The 15,516-nt window shown below is 44.1% G+C and overlaps 3 protein-coding genes across 6 annotated transcripts in view; all 3 read right to left on the bottom strand.

Annotated features, from left to right (window-relative positions):
- LOC121305860 overlaps positions 1 to 15,516 on the bottom strand; it is a 189,323-nt gene that overhangs the window by 42,865 nt on the left and 130,942 nt on the right. The gene's annotated exons all lie outside the window — the stretch shown is intronic.
- On the bottom strand, positions 6,668 to 9,782 carry LOC121305961 (zinc finger protein 79-like). The gene is made up of 3 exons (XM_041237679.1): positions 9,678 to 9,782; positions 8,643 to 8,840; positions 6,668 to 8,046 (listed from the first exon to the last, which is right to left on the bottom strand). Exons 2-3 carry the CDS (start codon positions 8,800 to 8,802, stop codon positions 7,139 to 7,141), a joined length of 1,068 nt encoding a protein of 355 aa, XP_041093613.1. The 5' UTR covers positions 8,803 to 8,840; positions 9,678 to 9,782; the 3' UTR covers positions 6,668 to 7,138.
- LOC121305930 (zinc finger protein 436-like) overlaps positions 12,214 to 15,516 on the bottom strand; it is an 8,065-nt gene continuing 4,762 nt past the window's right edge. For 3 of the 4 annotated variants that reach the window (XM_041237605.1, XM_041237606.1, XM_041237603.1), the window contains 2 exons: positions 14,568 to 14,753; positions 12,214 to 13,802 (listed from right to left, as the gene is read on the bottom strand). In XM_041237605.1, coding sequence (XP_041093539.1) covers positions 12,607 to 13,802; positions 14,568 to 14,753 — 1,382 coding nt within the window. In that variant the 3' untranslated portion in view covers positions 12,214 to 12,606. The remainder of the gene's footprint in view (positions 13,803 to 14,567; positions 14,754 to 15,516) is intronic. The other variant, XM_041237607.1, reaches the window with a different exon arrangement.

The following is a 15,516-nucleotide window of genomic DNA, read 5'->3' as shown; positions in this document are numbered from 1 at the left end:
TGTGTGCTACCTCATTATTATTCAGTGGCAACACCCGACCTTTGTGTGTTTACCTCATTATTATTCAGTTGTCATTGTTTTGTTTTTGCTGTGATTTCCTCATTATTATTCAGTTACAAACCCAAAGTTGTGTGTACCTCATATATTATTCAGTGACAAGAACCCAGAAAAACGCATTTGTGTCTTACCTCATTATTATTCAGAATAGGCAGCACCACAATTACTTGTGTTTACCTTATTATTATTCAGTGGCAAGACCACTTTTTATATAAAGATCTCTTTATATAAAATATATATATAATTACAAACTCACCCTGCGTTTGTCTCAAGAAGGCAGTGTTTAAGATAAGAACCTATGAAATAGTCAGCGTGCCCGTAGACAATTTATGCCCGTGCCCAAATTACTTTGAGCAGCACTGATATAGATAATAGTCAGCATGACAATACAGGAGCAGAGGGAAGACTCACTGTGTGGAAACAAAGAACACAAAAGTACAGTTTTCGTTGACCGAGATTAGGCAAAGAGAATCGGAATCACTCCGGTCAAGCTAATCAAGCCAGTTTGAATTTGAGTAAGTCATTCATTGTGGTGCAGACTTGAGATATAATATATATATATATATATATATATATATATATATATATATATATATATATACCAGAGCCATGACAACAGGGAGCCCCATGCAATTGCATGGGCTGCATGTGACTAAAACCACTGATATGTTCAAATACCTTTGAAATGAATGAAAGCTCAGAGATCACAGATGAAGTTGCTGCTCTACACAGGCTAATAACTACATATGCAAATATTTTAACAACAGTGCTGCAGTGTGGAAAAGATAATATCAAACACAATTCGTTACTAAAAAATATGCATGCATACATATATATATATATCGCTCAACTCCAGTACAATTATTCAGAAAATGTTTCCCTTAACATAGATAGAAAATTTAATTCTACATACTGAAATGTATTATTTTTCTCAATAACAGTGGGCGAAATTCAGTGCTTACCCGGCTGTGGAAGGGTGGTGGGTAATTCACTGACACAGGAGACAGACAGGTGTATCGAAAACACCACACAGGTGCGCAGTTTTATTTTCAAGTGTGTTTTGTTTCTTTAGCCCGCAGAGGGCGCTGTTTGTCCGTGGTCTGCTTACCAACTATGGTAAACAGAACCACGGGAATACCAAGCAAACGCTAAACAGTTCAGGGTGCAGGCGCACTCGCAGGTGCTCCAAACAATGATTCAAAAATAGAAGGCAAAAGGAAAAGGGAAAATAAACCAGTAATAAAACTACAAAGATAAAGGTGCTGCACTTGGCAGAGATATCCCGGTGGCCGCTACCCGCACGACCCGGATCACCCACCTGCGCTACAGCTTCACTAACAATCCCCCCAAGACCCGCTTCCCGGCCATTCAGAGAGAGGGAAAGTACACACACCCCCTTTCCCACCTGGACAACTACTGCCCTCTTCCTGCAGCGCTGTGGACACGCCAGCAGAGTCAGCACAGAACTCCCCCTTCTACACCGGCATATTAACACCCGCCTCTGCTAACGATTGATTGGACAGCTGGCAGATCTTTCTCTTTCCAATTGGCTACTGACTCGACTTCAGTTTTCATGCAGAACACCGTGAACGGAAGAATCGTGTTCAGACATGCGCAGAGACGCTTCTGAGATGAGTGCTTCGATTCAGTCATGCGCAGAGACGCGTTTCTGAGATGAGTGCTTCGATTCAGTCATGCGCAGAGACGCTGTTCTGAGATGAGTGCTTCGATTCAGTCATGCGCAGAGACGCTGTTCTGAGATGAGTGCTTCGATTCAGTCATGCGCAGAGACGCTGTTCTGAGATGAGTGCTTCGATTCAGTCATGCGCAGAGACGCTGTTCTGAGATGAGTGCTTCGATTCAGTCATGCGCAGAGACGCTGTTCTGAGATGAGTGCTTCGATTCAGTCATGCGCAGAGACGCTGTTCTGAGATGAGTGCTTCGATTCAGTCATGCGCAGAGACGCTGTTCTGAGATGAGTGCTTCGATTCAGTCATGCGCAGAGACGCTGTTCTGAGATGAGTGCTTCGATTCAGTCATGCGCAGAGACGCTGTTCTGAGATGAGTGCTTCGATTCAGTCATGCGCAGAGACGCTGTTCTGAGATGAGTGCTTCGATTCAGTCATGCGCAGAGACGCTGTTCTGAGATGAGTGCTTCGATTCAGTCATGCGCAGAGACGCTGTTCTGAGATGAGTGCTTCGATTCAGTCATGCGCAGAGACGCTGTTCTGAGATGAGTGCTTCGATTCAGTCATGCGCAGAGACGCTGTTCTGAGATGAGTGCTTCGATTCAGTCATGCGCAGAGACGCTGTTCTGAGATGAGTGCTTCGATTCAGTCATGCGCAGAGACGCTGTTCTGAGATGAGTGCTTCGATTCAGTCATGCGCAGAGACGCTGTTCTGAGATGAGTGCTTCGATTCAGTCATGCGCAGAGACGCTGTTCTGAGATGAGTGCTTCGATTCAGTCATGCGCAGAGACGCTGTTCTGAGATGAGTGCTTCGATTCAGTCATGCGCAGAGACGCTGTTCTGAGATGAGTGCTTCGATTCAGTCATGCGCAGAGACGCTGTTCTGAGATGAGTGCTTCGATTCAGTCATGCGCAGAGACGCTGTTCTGAGATGAGTGCTTCGATTCAGTCATGCGCAGAGACGCTGTTCTGAGATGAGCGCTTCGATTCAGTCATGCGCAGAGACGCTGTTCTGAGATGAGTGCTTCGATTCAGTCATGCGCAGAGACGCTGTTCTGAGATGAGTGCTTCGATTCAGTCATGCGCAGAGACGCTGTTCTGAGATGAGTGCTTCGATTCAGTCATGCGCAGAGACGCTGTTCTGAGATGAGTGCTTCGATTCAGTCATGCGCAGAGACGCTGTTCTGAGATGAGTGCTTCGATTCAGTCATGCGCAGAGACTCGTTTCTGAACTGCGTGCCTCGTTTTAGACAGCCGCTGGTGTTGGCTGAATAGGGGTGTGATTTTCTTGAGGGACGCTTTGTTGTCAATGCAAGTCTGTATTTGGTTACAGTTTCCTAGGCAGTGTGTGACTACAATGCCTCGCCTGTCAATGAGGACTGCATTCCTGAAGTTATATTTACTGTCCTCAAGAGGGCTCATCTTCCACCAGCGTGTCTGTTCCTATAAGAGGAGCCCTATACCGTTTACTGTCCTGAGACATTTAAGCTGACCACTCCTTTAGTACGGAGACATGGAAAACAGTGATGCCATCAGCAGGACTCGAACCTGCACGGGGAAACCCCAATGAAGTGCAGGTTAACCACTCAGCCAACACTACCGTGTGCTCAGTGTAAGAGTATAGCAGATATCAAGACATGAAAACATATCATCGCCAAAGAACACAAATATTGCTCGTTTTTAATGAAATATTGAGCGGAAACCACAATCCTTGGTTTACGAGGACAGCGCCTTGTCGTTTAGGCGACTGGTTTCTCAAAGTCGTAACCCCATTGTAATCTATGGAGGGTTTGAGCCAAGATGGTGGACCCGGGGTACAGTTTCTATGTATGAAGTCAAGGTCAGATTTTAATTAATCCCAGCCACACTTGGGAAACTGGCTCCATTGCGGCTCTGAAACGGACCCGGTTCCCCATTGTAATCTATGGAGGGTTTGAGCCAAGATGGCGGACATGGGGTACAGTTTCCTATGTATGAGGTTAATATCAGAATTTAATTGATCCCAGTCAGACTTGGGAAACTAGCTCCATTGCGGCTCTGAAACGGACCCAGATCCCCATTGTAATCTATGGAGGGTTTGAGCCAAGATGGCGGACATTGGATACAGTTTCCTATGTATGAAGTCAAGGTCAGAATTGAATTGACCCCAGTCTCACTTGGGAAACTGGCTCCATTGCGGCTCTGATACATAAGAACATAAGAAAGTTTACAAACGAGAGGAGGCCATTCGGCCCATCTTGCTTGTTTGGTTGTTAGTAGCTTATTGATCCCAGAATCTCATCAAGCAGCTTCTTGAAGGATCCCAGGGTGTCAGCTTCAACAACATTACTGGGGAGTTGATTCCAGAACCTCACAATTCTCTTTGTAAAAAAGTGCCTCCTATTTTCTGTTCTGAATGCCCCTTTGTTAATCTCCATTTGTGACCCCCTGGTCCTTGTTTCTTTTTTCAGGCTGAAAAAGTCCCTTGGGTCGACACTGTCAATACCGTTTAGAATTTTGAATGCTTCAATCAGGTCACTAGTAAGACCTCATCCTGAATATTGTGTGCAGTTCTGGTCACCTCGCTATAAAAAAGATATGGCTGCTCTAGAAAGAGTGCAAAGAAGAGCGACCAGAATTATTCCGGGCTTAAAAAGGCATGTCATATGCAGACAGGCTAAAAGAATTGAATCTGTTCAGTCTTGAACAAAGAAGACTACGTGGCGACCTAATTCAAGCATTCAAAATTCTAAAAGGTATTGACAGTGTCGACCCAAGGGACTTTTTCAGCCTGAAAAAAGAAACAAGGACCAGGGATCACAAATGGAGTTTAGACAAAGGGCATTCAGAACAGAAAATAGGAGACACTTTTTTACACAGAGAATTGTGAGGGTCTGGAATCAACTCCCCAGTAATGTTGTTGAAGCTGACACCCTGGGATCCTTCAAGAAGCTGCTTGATGAGATTCTGGGATCAATAAGCTACTAACAACCAAACGAGCAAGATGGGCCGAATGGCCTCCTCTCGTTTGTAAACTTTCTTATGTTCTTATGTTCTTAATATTGTTGCTGAATTTTCCTGTGGGACGCAAGTAACACTGATGAGTCGCTCACTGTACTGTCTCAGAGCAGACCGCATTAAACACTGATGAGCTGCTCACTATACTGCCCCCGGACAGACACCCACCATCAATAACCTCACCCAGGCCAGGCCTCTCTCTCTCTCTCTCTCTCTGAGAGATTAGGAATTGAGACATTTAAGCTGACCATATAGACATGCCAAATGTTCCCATCATTCGAACCTCAGCCGGGAAACCCGAATAGAGGTCACGTCCTTAACCACTTGCCCACGACTACTGTATGCCCAGTGAAAGAGTATAGATAGCAGATTTAGAGACTTGCAAACATAATGCGCACTGTGTGTGTGTGTCTCTGGGAGACACGTTGCTAAGCGACCAGCTGAGCGGGAGGTAGCGCGTTCTACTAGGAGAAGGTTCGAGAACATTACATTTTGTTCTGGTTCTGGTCTGTTCGCCTCAAACGTTTGCTGAGACGAACACTGTGAAGAGGGAGTTTGCGCAAAACAATAATGAAGACAGGTTGGGAGAACATTTATATGACAAGTTTTATCAATTTATATGACAGAAAAAGCAGAGTTACTTCAGGGATGTTTAAACAACATTATAATTCTATGCTAGTCATTACAATTCAATTTGTCGTTCAGTTACCCGACTTGACTTGGAGGGATGTGCAAAAGTCTTTTTTGAAGAAAGAAAAGCAGTCTGATGAAGGAGAAAGAATACCAATCCCGCGATAGTCCTTGCGCCGTGGTCCAGCCTGGAGGGATGCAAAGAGAAGCCCAGCGTTTGCACCTTGCTCCAGGGGTTTAGCCGTGAAGAAGCCAAGCCGCAGTCCTGCCTTTCTAGCGCTGCTTTTCCTTCAAGAAAACGTTTTTAGCAGTCGATGAGCGGAGTTTCCAGGCAGTTTCCAAGCACAGGCATTAGTTGCTGTGGTAATGCAGACAGAAAAAGGTGGATTTTCAGTGACCCGTATGGAACTTCAAAATACACCCTCCTCTGTGAAAGATGCACAGCTTTCATTACTAACAGACAGGACATGTGGCTTAGCCAAATCATGTACACATTATATTATTAATTTTCTTAACAAATATAGGGTGTGTGTTTTTGCCCCTAGATTGAAACAAAGGCAATTAAGTCCTGCAAGGACCCATGACTCCCATCAGTAGATCTATTAATGTTTGCAGTCTCAGTCAGTGGGATATCGGAAAGCAACATCTCCCACGAGATAAACATCCCCGCCGTCTCTCTCTTACCAGCGAGGGGGAGTGATGTAAATTAAAAATAGGAGGGTGAGTAAGTAGATTGAAAAAAATGTCCTTTTCTTCAATCAGTTGTCAGGTTTATTGAAATATGCAGGGAGTCTGGTCCCAGGTACAGGACAGATTACTCATTCTTACAATGTTTGCATGACATTAAATACCCTTCTATATAGATGGTCCACGTCCTCTTTCTCTGACACTTAACCAACAGCAAAGGTCCAACACATTATTCTGTTACCATATATTTAATTTATTGTGTGTGTCTGTGAGTGTAGTCTTGTGTGACAACCTCTGAACTCAGTGCATTCGCCAAACCCCTGGCGCCCCAAAAGGTGCATACATCTAGTTTTTGTCATCTTCCTTGTTCATATCTCTCCGTTTCGCTTGAGACCCTTTGAGTCCAGTGGCATTATTTCTTATTCTCCCTGATAACCTCTGGGTCCAACGCTAGTCCCTGGGAGCCTTTTAGCCACTTTAAGGTTTGCTTTCAAAATGTCTTAGAGCCTGGCCCCTTCTGGTCCACAGCATTGTCCACACCATATGCAATTTGAACCAAACAGTCTGCTATCTGCAATATTAGTCTCTTTTCAGAAAAGAACAATAGTATAGCTCTGCCAGTCCACATGCGTAGCAAACTGCTAATCAATTCGCAATCCATGTTTTCCAACAGTGTGAAATAGCACCTCCCTCCCTTAAAGTGCCTTTCGTTTGAAGCTCTGAAGTTCTCAACCTTAATGCTATCCTCTGGTCTGTTTCAAAGTGTAAACACAGGGTTTTTTGTCTTGTGAGAATTTCCTGGTTTTTAAGGAAACCTTTCCTGACAGTCAGCAGTTATGTTTTCTCTCCTGTGTGAATTAGTTGGTGTCTTTTAAGACTTCCTAATTGAGTGAAGCGCTTCCCACAGTCGTCACACCGGTGCGGTTTCTCTCCTGTGTGAATTCGCTGGTGATGTTTAAGACGGTCTGATCGAGAGAACCTCATCTCACATTCACTACAGTGGTGTGGTTTCTCTCCTGTGTGAACACGCTGCTGCTTTCTAAGACTTCCTGATTCAGCGAAACGTTTGCCACATTCATTAAAGCGAGGTGGTTTCTGTCCTGTGTGTATTGAGCTGGTGTTTCGTAAGATTCCCAAACAGAGTGAAGCTTCTCCCACATTCATTGCAGCGGTGTGGTTTCTCGCCTGTGTGAATTAGCTGGTGTTTTCTAAGATTTCCTAGTAGACTGAAGCACTTCCCACAATCACTGCAGTGGTGTGGTTTCTCTCCAGTGTGAGTTCGCTGGTGTGCTTTAAGGCTGTCTATTCGGATGAAGCTTCTCCCACATTCACTGCAGCGGTGTGGTTTCTCGCCTGTGTGGATTCGTTGGTGTTTTGTAAGATTTCCTAACAGAGTGAAACACTTCCCACAATCACTGCAGTGGTGTGGTTTGTCCCCGGTGTGAATTAGTTGGTGTCTCGTCAGACTTACTAACTGAGTGAAGCTTCTCCCACAGTCATTGCAGTGGTGTGGTTTCTCACCTGTGTGTATTTGTTTGTGTTTTGTAAGATTCCCTAACAGAGTGAAGCGCTTCCCACAATCATCACACTGGTGTGGTTTCCTTCTTGTGTGAATTAGTTGGTGTGTTTTAAGGCTCCATGTTTGACTGAAACTCTTCCCACAATCAGTACAGAGAAATGGAGTCCCTCTTGTGTGATTTCCCTTGCGAGTTTTAGGAGCGCCTAATCGCCGGGAACTCTTCCCATCTTCAGTAGAACAAGACAAGGTCTTCAAGCTGCCCTGGGTTTCAGAATTGTTCACACACGCAGAATCTGCAGTCTCTGTACTCTCCAGAACAAACGACACTCCTACAGAAGGAATCTGGACTCTCCAGTGTTTTACATTCTCTTCTCGGGGTGTCGTCTCTCTGTGTTTCTTGCTCTGCGGTTTACCACTGGAAGGGTTTTTGCAGTGGGGTGATGCAGTGGGGTCCTGCCCTCCTTCATCTACATTACAAGATAAACAAAGAAAGAGAGACAAAGGGTATTGTAAAGCATCCTTACACATTCACTCTTCTGCAAGGCTTCCCCTCATAACCATGACCAACTCCAAGAGTGAACTCTGATGAGAATACAGTCAAACCCGCTTAATATCACTCCTGTTAATGTGAACCTCATTTTAAATAATGGCTGTCAATGAGGAAAACTTATTTTAAAACCATCTTTAATAAACTCAGTGGGACACGTCTCACTACACATGCTGTCGAGGGTTACTGTGCCCATAAACTTGCTTGGTTTATTGTCTAAAAAGAAAATATTAATATGATTTTAAACTCTAAGTTGTAGTCATTGTACCCTGCCACCACTGCAAAACAGTTCCTGTACTTTAGAAACACTCATTGCTGATTTTTTTAAATTTTAATTTTACACACGTTCAGCCTGGTTTACAGACGGCACATTTTCATTGCAAGTTTGTTTGCCACCTGATTATACTGACAGGTTCCTTTCAGGCAGGTTCATTTCTCACAGCACCCTTAACACAGAAATAAATAACCCTTTAATATACTGTAATCTTCTATTCCCAGCATTCCAGTTTCCCTCACCTCTCTCAGCGACGCTAGAAGGTGGCGTTTCCTCCTGCAGGATCCGCTCGTTGGCCTGGTCGCACCCCAGCTCAGTCACTTCCTCCTTGATCTCAACAGTCCTGTCTGCAGAAACAACCCATCGAATAGGAAGCTCTGGGCTGATGTGAGCTGCTTCCATCTCAGAAGCTCCCTGTGAGTGAGGCTGATCCGTTCTCACTGAAGAAAAGGAGGCAAGACTTTGTCATTTCAGACTGCAGAGAAAGTGCTTTTATTTGAATTTGCACAGAACTTGCTCTTCAGTAAACTATATGATGCATTAATCCAATAGCATTTAAAATCACACATCAAGCTTTATTTGAAATTGCTCTTGACATCTGACATGGACTCCTCTGTGTACTGCAACAGGCTGACACAACTTGCAAAAGGCGTGCATATAATAATAATAATAATCTTTATATAGCGCCTTTCACAGTTAGAGCACCATCACAAAGTCCTTTACAAGCCCTTCGCTGCAGCCCTGCAGATTTTGCCTAAACGGGGAGCAGCATTTGAAGAAGGCACGGCGTGTGCAGGTTATTTCTCTGTTTGCAGTATCCTCTGGTACTGGTCTGGGAACACTGCCTGGGTGCGGAATGGGCGCTTGCCCTGGGCGTGTGGCAATGAGGTTTTCAGCTGCTCCGATATTCACATAGTCAAATAAACTTGCAACTGTAGCAGGGCAGCGTCAATAACGAGACCGAGGCGAGCAGCTGCACTGCTTGACAAACCCAAGAAACCAAAAAAAATGGCAGGTAACCCTTTAGCCTCTGGGAGGCACAGAATTTCTAGTCGGAGGGGTTGAAGCTGTATAATTAATTGTGTTGCCCCCCTCCTCCCTCTAGCCCTGGCTGTTGAGAAGCAATGCGAATGTGCAATAATATTATCAACAGGCTGCTTTCAAAACGCTCTCCTGCTGTCGAGGTAAACGCAATGCAAATTAAAAGGTGTGTGATGAACTTGTGCTGCGCTGACTGGAAATCAAGGTGCATTAAAATCAGCAGACGCTTTGTTTACCTCTCTCGCTCGCTGGCTCTCTCTCTGCAAGCGGGGCGAGCTGCTGCTGCTTTCTTTAGTCGATCTCACATCTAAACCGTCACCTTAACTAAAAACATTCAGATTTTTTTTTTTTTTTTTTTTTTTTAGAAAACAAACAAAAAACGCAACGACACCCGCACGCCAGCAGCAGCTTTGAAATAAAAACAACAGTGATAATAATTGAGGTGAAACTGGCGCCATTGCGGATCCGCGACGGGACAAAGCGAACTGAAACACAGCGCAGCCGGAGCCAAAATGGCGGACACTGGACTCCAGTTTCAAAACCCGCCCCTTCCATCCCCTCGACGGGGCGAGCATCCAATCAGTGTCGCGAGTTGGGTTTAACCACGCCCACTGCTAGGGACGCTCCGTTTCAATAGAGAAAGCTTTGCTTTGCTTATTTTATCTTGTATGTTTATTGAATATAATTACATTAGAAACTAAGTTGTCCAATTCAAATTTTCATATCCGGTTTTAAAAATATGTTCTAAATACTGTTTACATAATGACTTACTTTTTTGTTGTTGGCAGATAAGCAATTTGTGGTTCTACTAGTTTATGTAAGATAACGCCATTGAAACTTTTAAATTGATAATGCCAGCTGAATGCCATTGAAACAATCGAGGCAGTGGCTTTCATATAAAGCGGTTTATCATTTATTGAATATAACTGCATTAGAAACGTGTTTCCTTGAACACACTCTACCTCTCAAATGAAGCTGGGCTCTTCAATTCATATAAGATTCTCATTTGTAGTCTCCCAACAGCAAGAGGTTAGGGGTATAACAGTAATTTTGAAATCCAAAGTCCCTCTGAAGCCACTTTCTAACACGTGCTGCCTTTTCTCTCATGCATTTTTCACACGTATTACCAAATCAAAACGTGTTCAGCCCATCATAGCATTGACAAAATGGCCCTCTTACAGTAATGCATAATATCTTGGGATGAATGCATTTTACAAGTTTGCAATACAACAAACTGCTGAAGCAAATTATGTTTCATAATCCACATTTTAAAATGCTGCATTCACACGTTTTCACTTGATTTTAAGTTACTGTGATGGAAATGCATGAATTATGATGCATGTCTGGGGTTTAACTGGTTGGTTGCAAACACAGTTTTACTTGAAGTATCAGAATGGCTGAATGTGACAGTATCTTTTACAACTTGGTTTCCATTAAATGCTTGTTTGTTCTGTTTAACAAAGTAAAAGAATACTAGACAAAAAAAAAGTTTATTCAGAAGCGAAATACTTTGGGAAAAACTACCAGATACTTCAGAGATAACTAAATCAATACCTGTAAGATCTATACAAACTGTATTTAGACAACAAATATCACTCCTTTATGCCTTGGAGGGATGTGCAAAAGTCTCTTGAAGAAATAAAGCAGTCTGATGAAGGATACAGAAGAATACCAATCCCGCGATGGTCCCTGCGCCGCGGTCCAGCCTGGAGGGATGCAAAGAGAAGCCCAGCGTTTGCACTTTGCTCCAGGAGTTTAGCCGTGAAGAAGCCAAGCCGCAGCCCTGCCTTTGCAGCGATGCGACAGTCTTTTCCTTCTGGTTTTAATGTAAGAGCGTTTAGTAATCGACGAGGAGTGTAGTTGCTGTGTCAGTGCAGACAGAAAAAGGTGGATTTTCAGTGACCCGTATGGAACTTCAAAATACACCCTCCTCTGTGAAAGATGCACAGCTTTCATTACTAACAGACAGCACATGTGGCTTAGCCAAACCATATACACATTATTGTTTTTTTAAGAAATAAAGGGCATATTTTTTAGTTCAGTGACCAGCGCCTAGATTAAAACAAAGGGAATTAATGTTTAATATTTGTATATAGCGCCTTTCATCGCGGAGCACCATCACAAAGCACTTTACAAGGCTAGGGTGTGTGAGCCGTGCATCAGCTGCAGAGTCTCTTACAACAATGTCTTGTTGGGTCGCAAAATGAAGTGCATAGATGTTCAGACACAATCAATCACATCGATCGTTGCATCAAAGGTTTACTGCAGTGGTCATCAAAATACAGAGCGCTCCGGAGAATAACAGTCACTTCATCAGTTACTAGTGTATTCTGCTGGGGTAAAGCACATACATGGGTTATATAGTTTCTACATAAAATTCCCTGCTCCTATCAGGATTCGGCACACAGCAGACAATTCATCCATCCCTACCCCCTAAACTCATATACTCAACCAATAGAGGATAGCTGTGCGGCATGATTGCCCCCTCCGTTGCGGTTGTTATGTTCACTTCAGCCTGGAATTTACGATCTAGCAAGCAGGCATTGTCCTTCTTCTACCACCCCCCCACTGCCCCTGGACATCTGACCCAACCTAATGGTGTACTGAAACATTCTGCCCTTCCCCCCTCCTTTCACAAATTCCTCACTAAACATTGTAAAACCGCACCCAAATGTCTGTTGGTTGATCCTATTTGGTTCCTTCAGTCTCACCCCAAAGACGCAGCCCAAGGGGGTTCAGTGACTCGCTCGGGGTCCCACACAGGGAGTCAGGGGCTGAGCTGGGATTTGAACCAGGGACCTCCTGGTTCCAAGCCTGTTTCTTTAACCACTGGACCACACAGCCTCAATATATACAGGAGTTAAGTCCAATAACGACCCATGTATCCTCATCAATAGATTGTTTAATTAATGGGGGATATCGGAAAGCAACATCTCCCACAACATAAACATCCCGGCGCGCCTCTCTCTTACCAGCGAGAGTGTCTCCCTCTTGGGAATGTGTGAAAAGTGCCTGTTTTGTTTGAAGCTCGGATCAGACTCATCATCTTGTCTTTGTGAAGGAATGGGTTTTTTTTTTTTAAAGTTTTATTCGTTTTTTAATGACATTAATTTCTTGAGCGGCAGGGTTTTTGTCTTGTGAGAATGTCCTGCTTTTGAAGGTGTCTCACCAGATGAAAATGTTCTGAACATTCAGCCTCCAGGGTTTCACTGCTGTGTGAATTAAACTGTGTTTTTTAAGTCTTCTTAATTCACTGAAGCTCTTCCCACAATCACTGCAGTGGTGTGGTTTCTCTCCTGTGTGAAGGAGTTGGTGCATTTTAAGATTGTCTATTCGAGCGAAGCTTCTCCCACATTCACTGCAGCGGTGTGGTTTCTCTCCTGTGTGAGTTCGTTGGTGTTTTGTAAGATTTCCTAGCTGAGTGAAACACTTCCCACAATCACTACAGCGGTGTGGTTTCTCTCCTGTGTGAATTAGTTGGTGTGTTTTAAGACTTCCTAGCTGAGTGAAACTTCTCCCACAATCACTACAGCGGTGTGGTTTCTCTCCAATGTGAATTAGTTGGTGTGTTTTAAGACTTCCTAGCTGAGTGAAACTTCTCCCACAATAACTACAGCGGTGTAGTTTCTCTCTAATGTGAATTAGTTGGTGTGCTTTAAGATATACTGATCGAGAGAAGCTCTTCCCACAATCCTTACAGCAGTGTGGTTTCTCTCTTGTGTGAGTTTGCTGGTGTGCTTTAAGATATTCTGATTGAGAGAACCTTTTCCCACATTCCTTACAGCGGTGTGGTTTCTCTCTTGTGTGAGTTCGTTGGTGTTTTGTAAGATTTCCTAACAGAGTGAAGCTCTTCCCACAATCACTACAGCGGTGTGGTTTCTCTCCTGTGTGAACATGCTGGTGTGCTTTAAGATACTCTGATCGAGAGAACCTTTTCCCACAATCCTTACAGTGGTGTGGTTTCTCTCCTGTGTGAACACGCTGGTGTCTTTTAAGGTTTGATAACTCACTGAAACTCTTCCCACAGTCAGCACAGGGAAATGCAGTCCCTCCTGTCTGCTTTCCCTTGCGAGTTTTAGGACAGCCTAATCGCCGGGAACTCTTCCCATCTTCAGTAGAACAAGACAAGGTCTTCAAGCTGCCCTGGGTTTCAGAATTGTTCACACATGCAGAATCTGCAGTCTCTGTACTCTCCAGAACAAACGACACTCCTACAGAAGGAATCTGGACTCTCCAGTGTTTTACATTCTCTTCTCGGGGTGTCGTCTCTCTGTGTTTCTTGCTCTGCGGTTTGCCACTGGAAGGGTTTTTGCAGTAGGGTGATGCAGTGGGGTCCTGCCCTCCTTCATCGACATTACAAGCTAAACAAAGAAAGAGGCAAAGGTTATTATACAGCATTTATTACATTCACTGTTCTGCAGGATTCCCCCTCATAACCACGAACAACCCCTAGTGACCTCTGATGACCACATATTTACAGAATAGTGTCTCCAAGCAGAGAGGTGTGTCTGGGAGCTCCCCTGGGACACGCCCACCAGCTGGTTAAGGACCAATCTCCAGCAGCGATCCCCTGAAAACAAAACTCAGGGGCAACACGTCACGGGGGAAGCGTGTTCACGCACACGCTAGAACCACGCCACGGCGCTCTGCGTTTTGTTATTAATTCAGTGGGTAGAGAAGGCTGTCACAACCTAGTCATACTTCTGGTGACTTTTACAACTTCAAAAAGACAGCGTACAACACAGCGGCTTGGAGAATGCTTTTGCAAAACTAACGAATATTCAAAAGACGGAATCTCTTAATCTTGAAGGATTTCTGAATATGGCAATTCCACATTTCTCCCAGCGCTATTATTAATGAAAAACGAAACAAGTCCGCATAGAAGACTGCCTCAGACCTGAGAGCAGAGAAGAGTTTCACGAGTGAGAGGCGGGATTTTGATAAGAACTCTGAAAGTTTTCGTTTTGTGAAAATGATGGAGACATGATTCCAGTACAGGACTCTCCTCTTCAATGCGGATCAGTTCCAGTGCTACGATGAATGGAAACCATCCTTTGTTTCTGTGCTGGAGTTACAGCAATAGAACAATACACCCTGCCGTTTCAATCTTTCTTTTGTATTTTTACCTGAAAGGTGTTCCCATTCTGCTGATTCTAGCGCAGGACTCTCCTCTTTAATGGGGACGGGTTCCAGTTCTGGGGTCTCCTCTTTAATGGGGACAGGTTCCAGTTCTGGGGTCTCCTCTTTAATGTGAGAAGATGCCGTTTCTGATTCTTGTCTCCTACCAAGATTTACAAATGTCGCCTCAGCACCTGAAAAGCAGAACAGTATTCAATTTATTTTTTGTTTTTCAATGTTGTCCCGAATGACCATAAAACAGATTTTATTCAATTTTGCATTCTAACCTGCTGTGCACATTGCAACATGGCATCTAATGCAAGAGGTACCGGCGTTTACCATGCACTCCTTAAATCAATAATTAGCTAAGGAAAGCCTGATAAAGCTTGAATAGAGCTGCAGTGCACACGGTCTGGTAGTGTTTAGAATAGAACGCTGGTAAAGTGCTGTGGGGAGAAGGCTGGCCAGCGGCAGAAACAGCAAACAGAGAACTGCAAGTTCAGAGCCCTTGCACACTTCATTACTCAAACACAATCGCTGGAACAAATACACAGTTTGAAACAAACGCTGCGCACAGAAACTCTTCAAAACAGAACAACCGCACCAAAGCGTCCGCTGTCACAGTGTGTCGTTTCTACAAAACACGTCCCAGGATATTTACATGAACGCTTGCTCCCGCAATGGCAGGTTAGTCTGAGTACAACAGTTCCTGTTTAAACTACTCTAGAGAATGAAATGCCGTTTCCGTGGAAATGAAGTAATCAATCGTATCACAGAGTGACAGGGTGTTGCCACAAGCACGTTCCAAAAATGCCGGGGAAATTACTGATGGGGAATGTAAACAAACTGGACAGCTTCTGGTGTACAGTGAAGATGCCAAAAACTAAAATATCCCTATCCCTAATCCCTAATGTAATTCCACAGGCTCTCTTCCCCTCTTTCAATAAAGCCCATCCC

Source organism: Polyodon spathula, chromosome 45 (genome assembly GCF_017654505.1).
Source record: "Polyodon spathula isolate WHYD16114869_AA chromosome 45, ASM1765450v1, whole genome shotgun sequence".
Taxonomy (NCBI): Eukaryota; Metazoa; Chordata; class Actinopteri; order Acipenseriformes; family Polyodontidae; genus Polyodon; species Polyodon spathula.
The sequence above is the reverse complement of the archived record's forward strand: the minus strand, read 5'-3'. Positions and strand labels throughout refer to the sequence as shown.

Bases quoted from the DNA above. Each gene is read 5' to 3' on its own strand.
- LOC121305961 (XM_041237679.1), bottom strand. From the start codon at position 8,802: ATGGAAGCAGCTCACATCAGCCCAGAGCTTCCTATTCGATGGGTTGTT. The intron at 8,047-8,642 runs GTGAGGGAAACT...CTTGTAATGTAG, and splicing joins TTCTAGCGTCGCTGAGAGAG to ATGAAGGAGGGCAGGACCCC.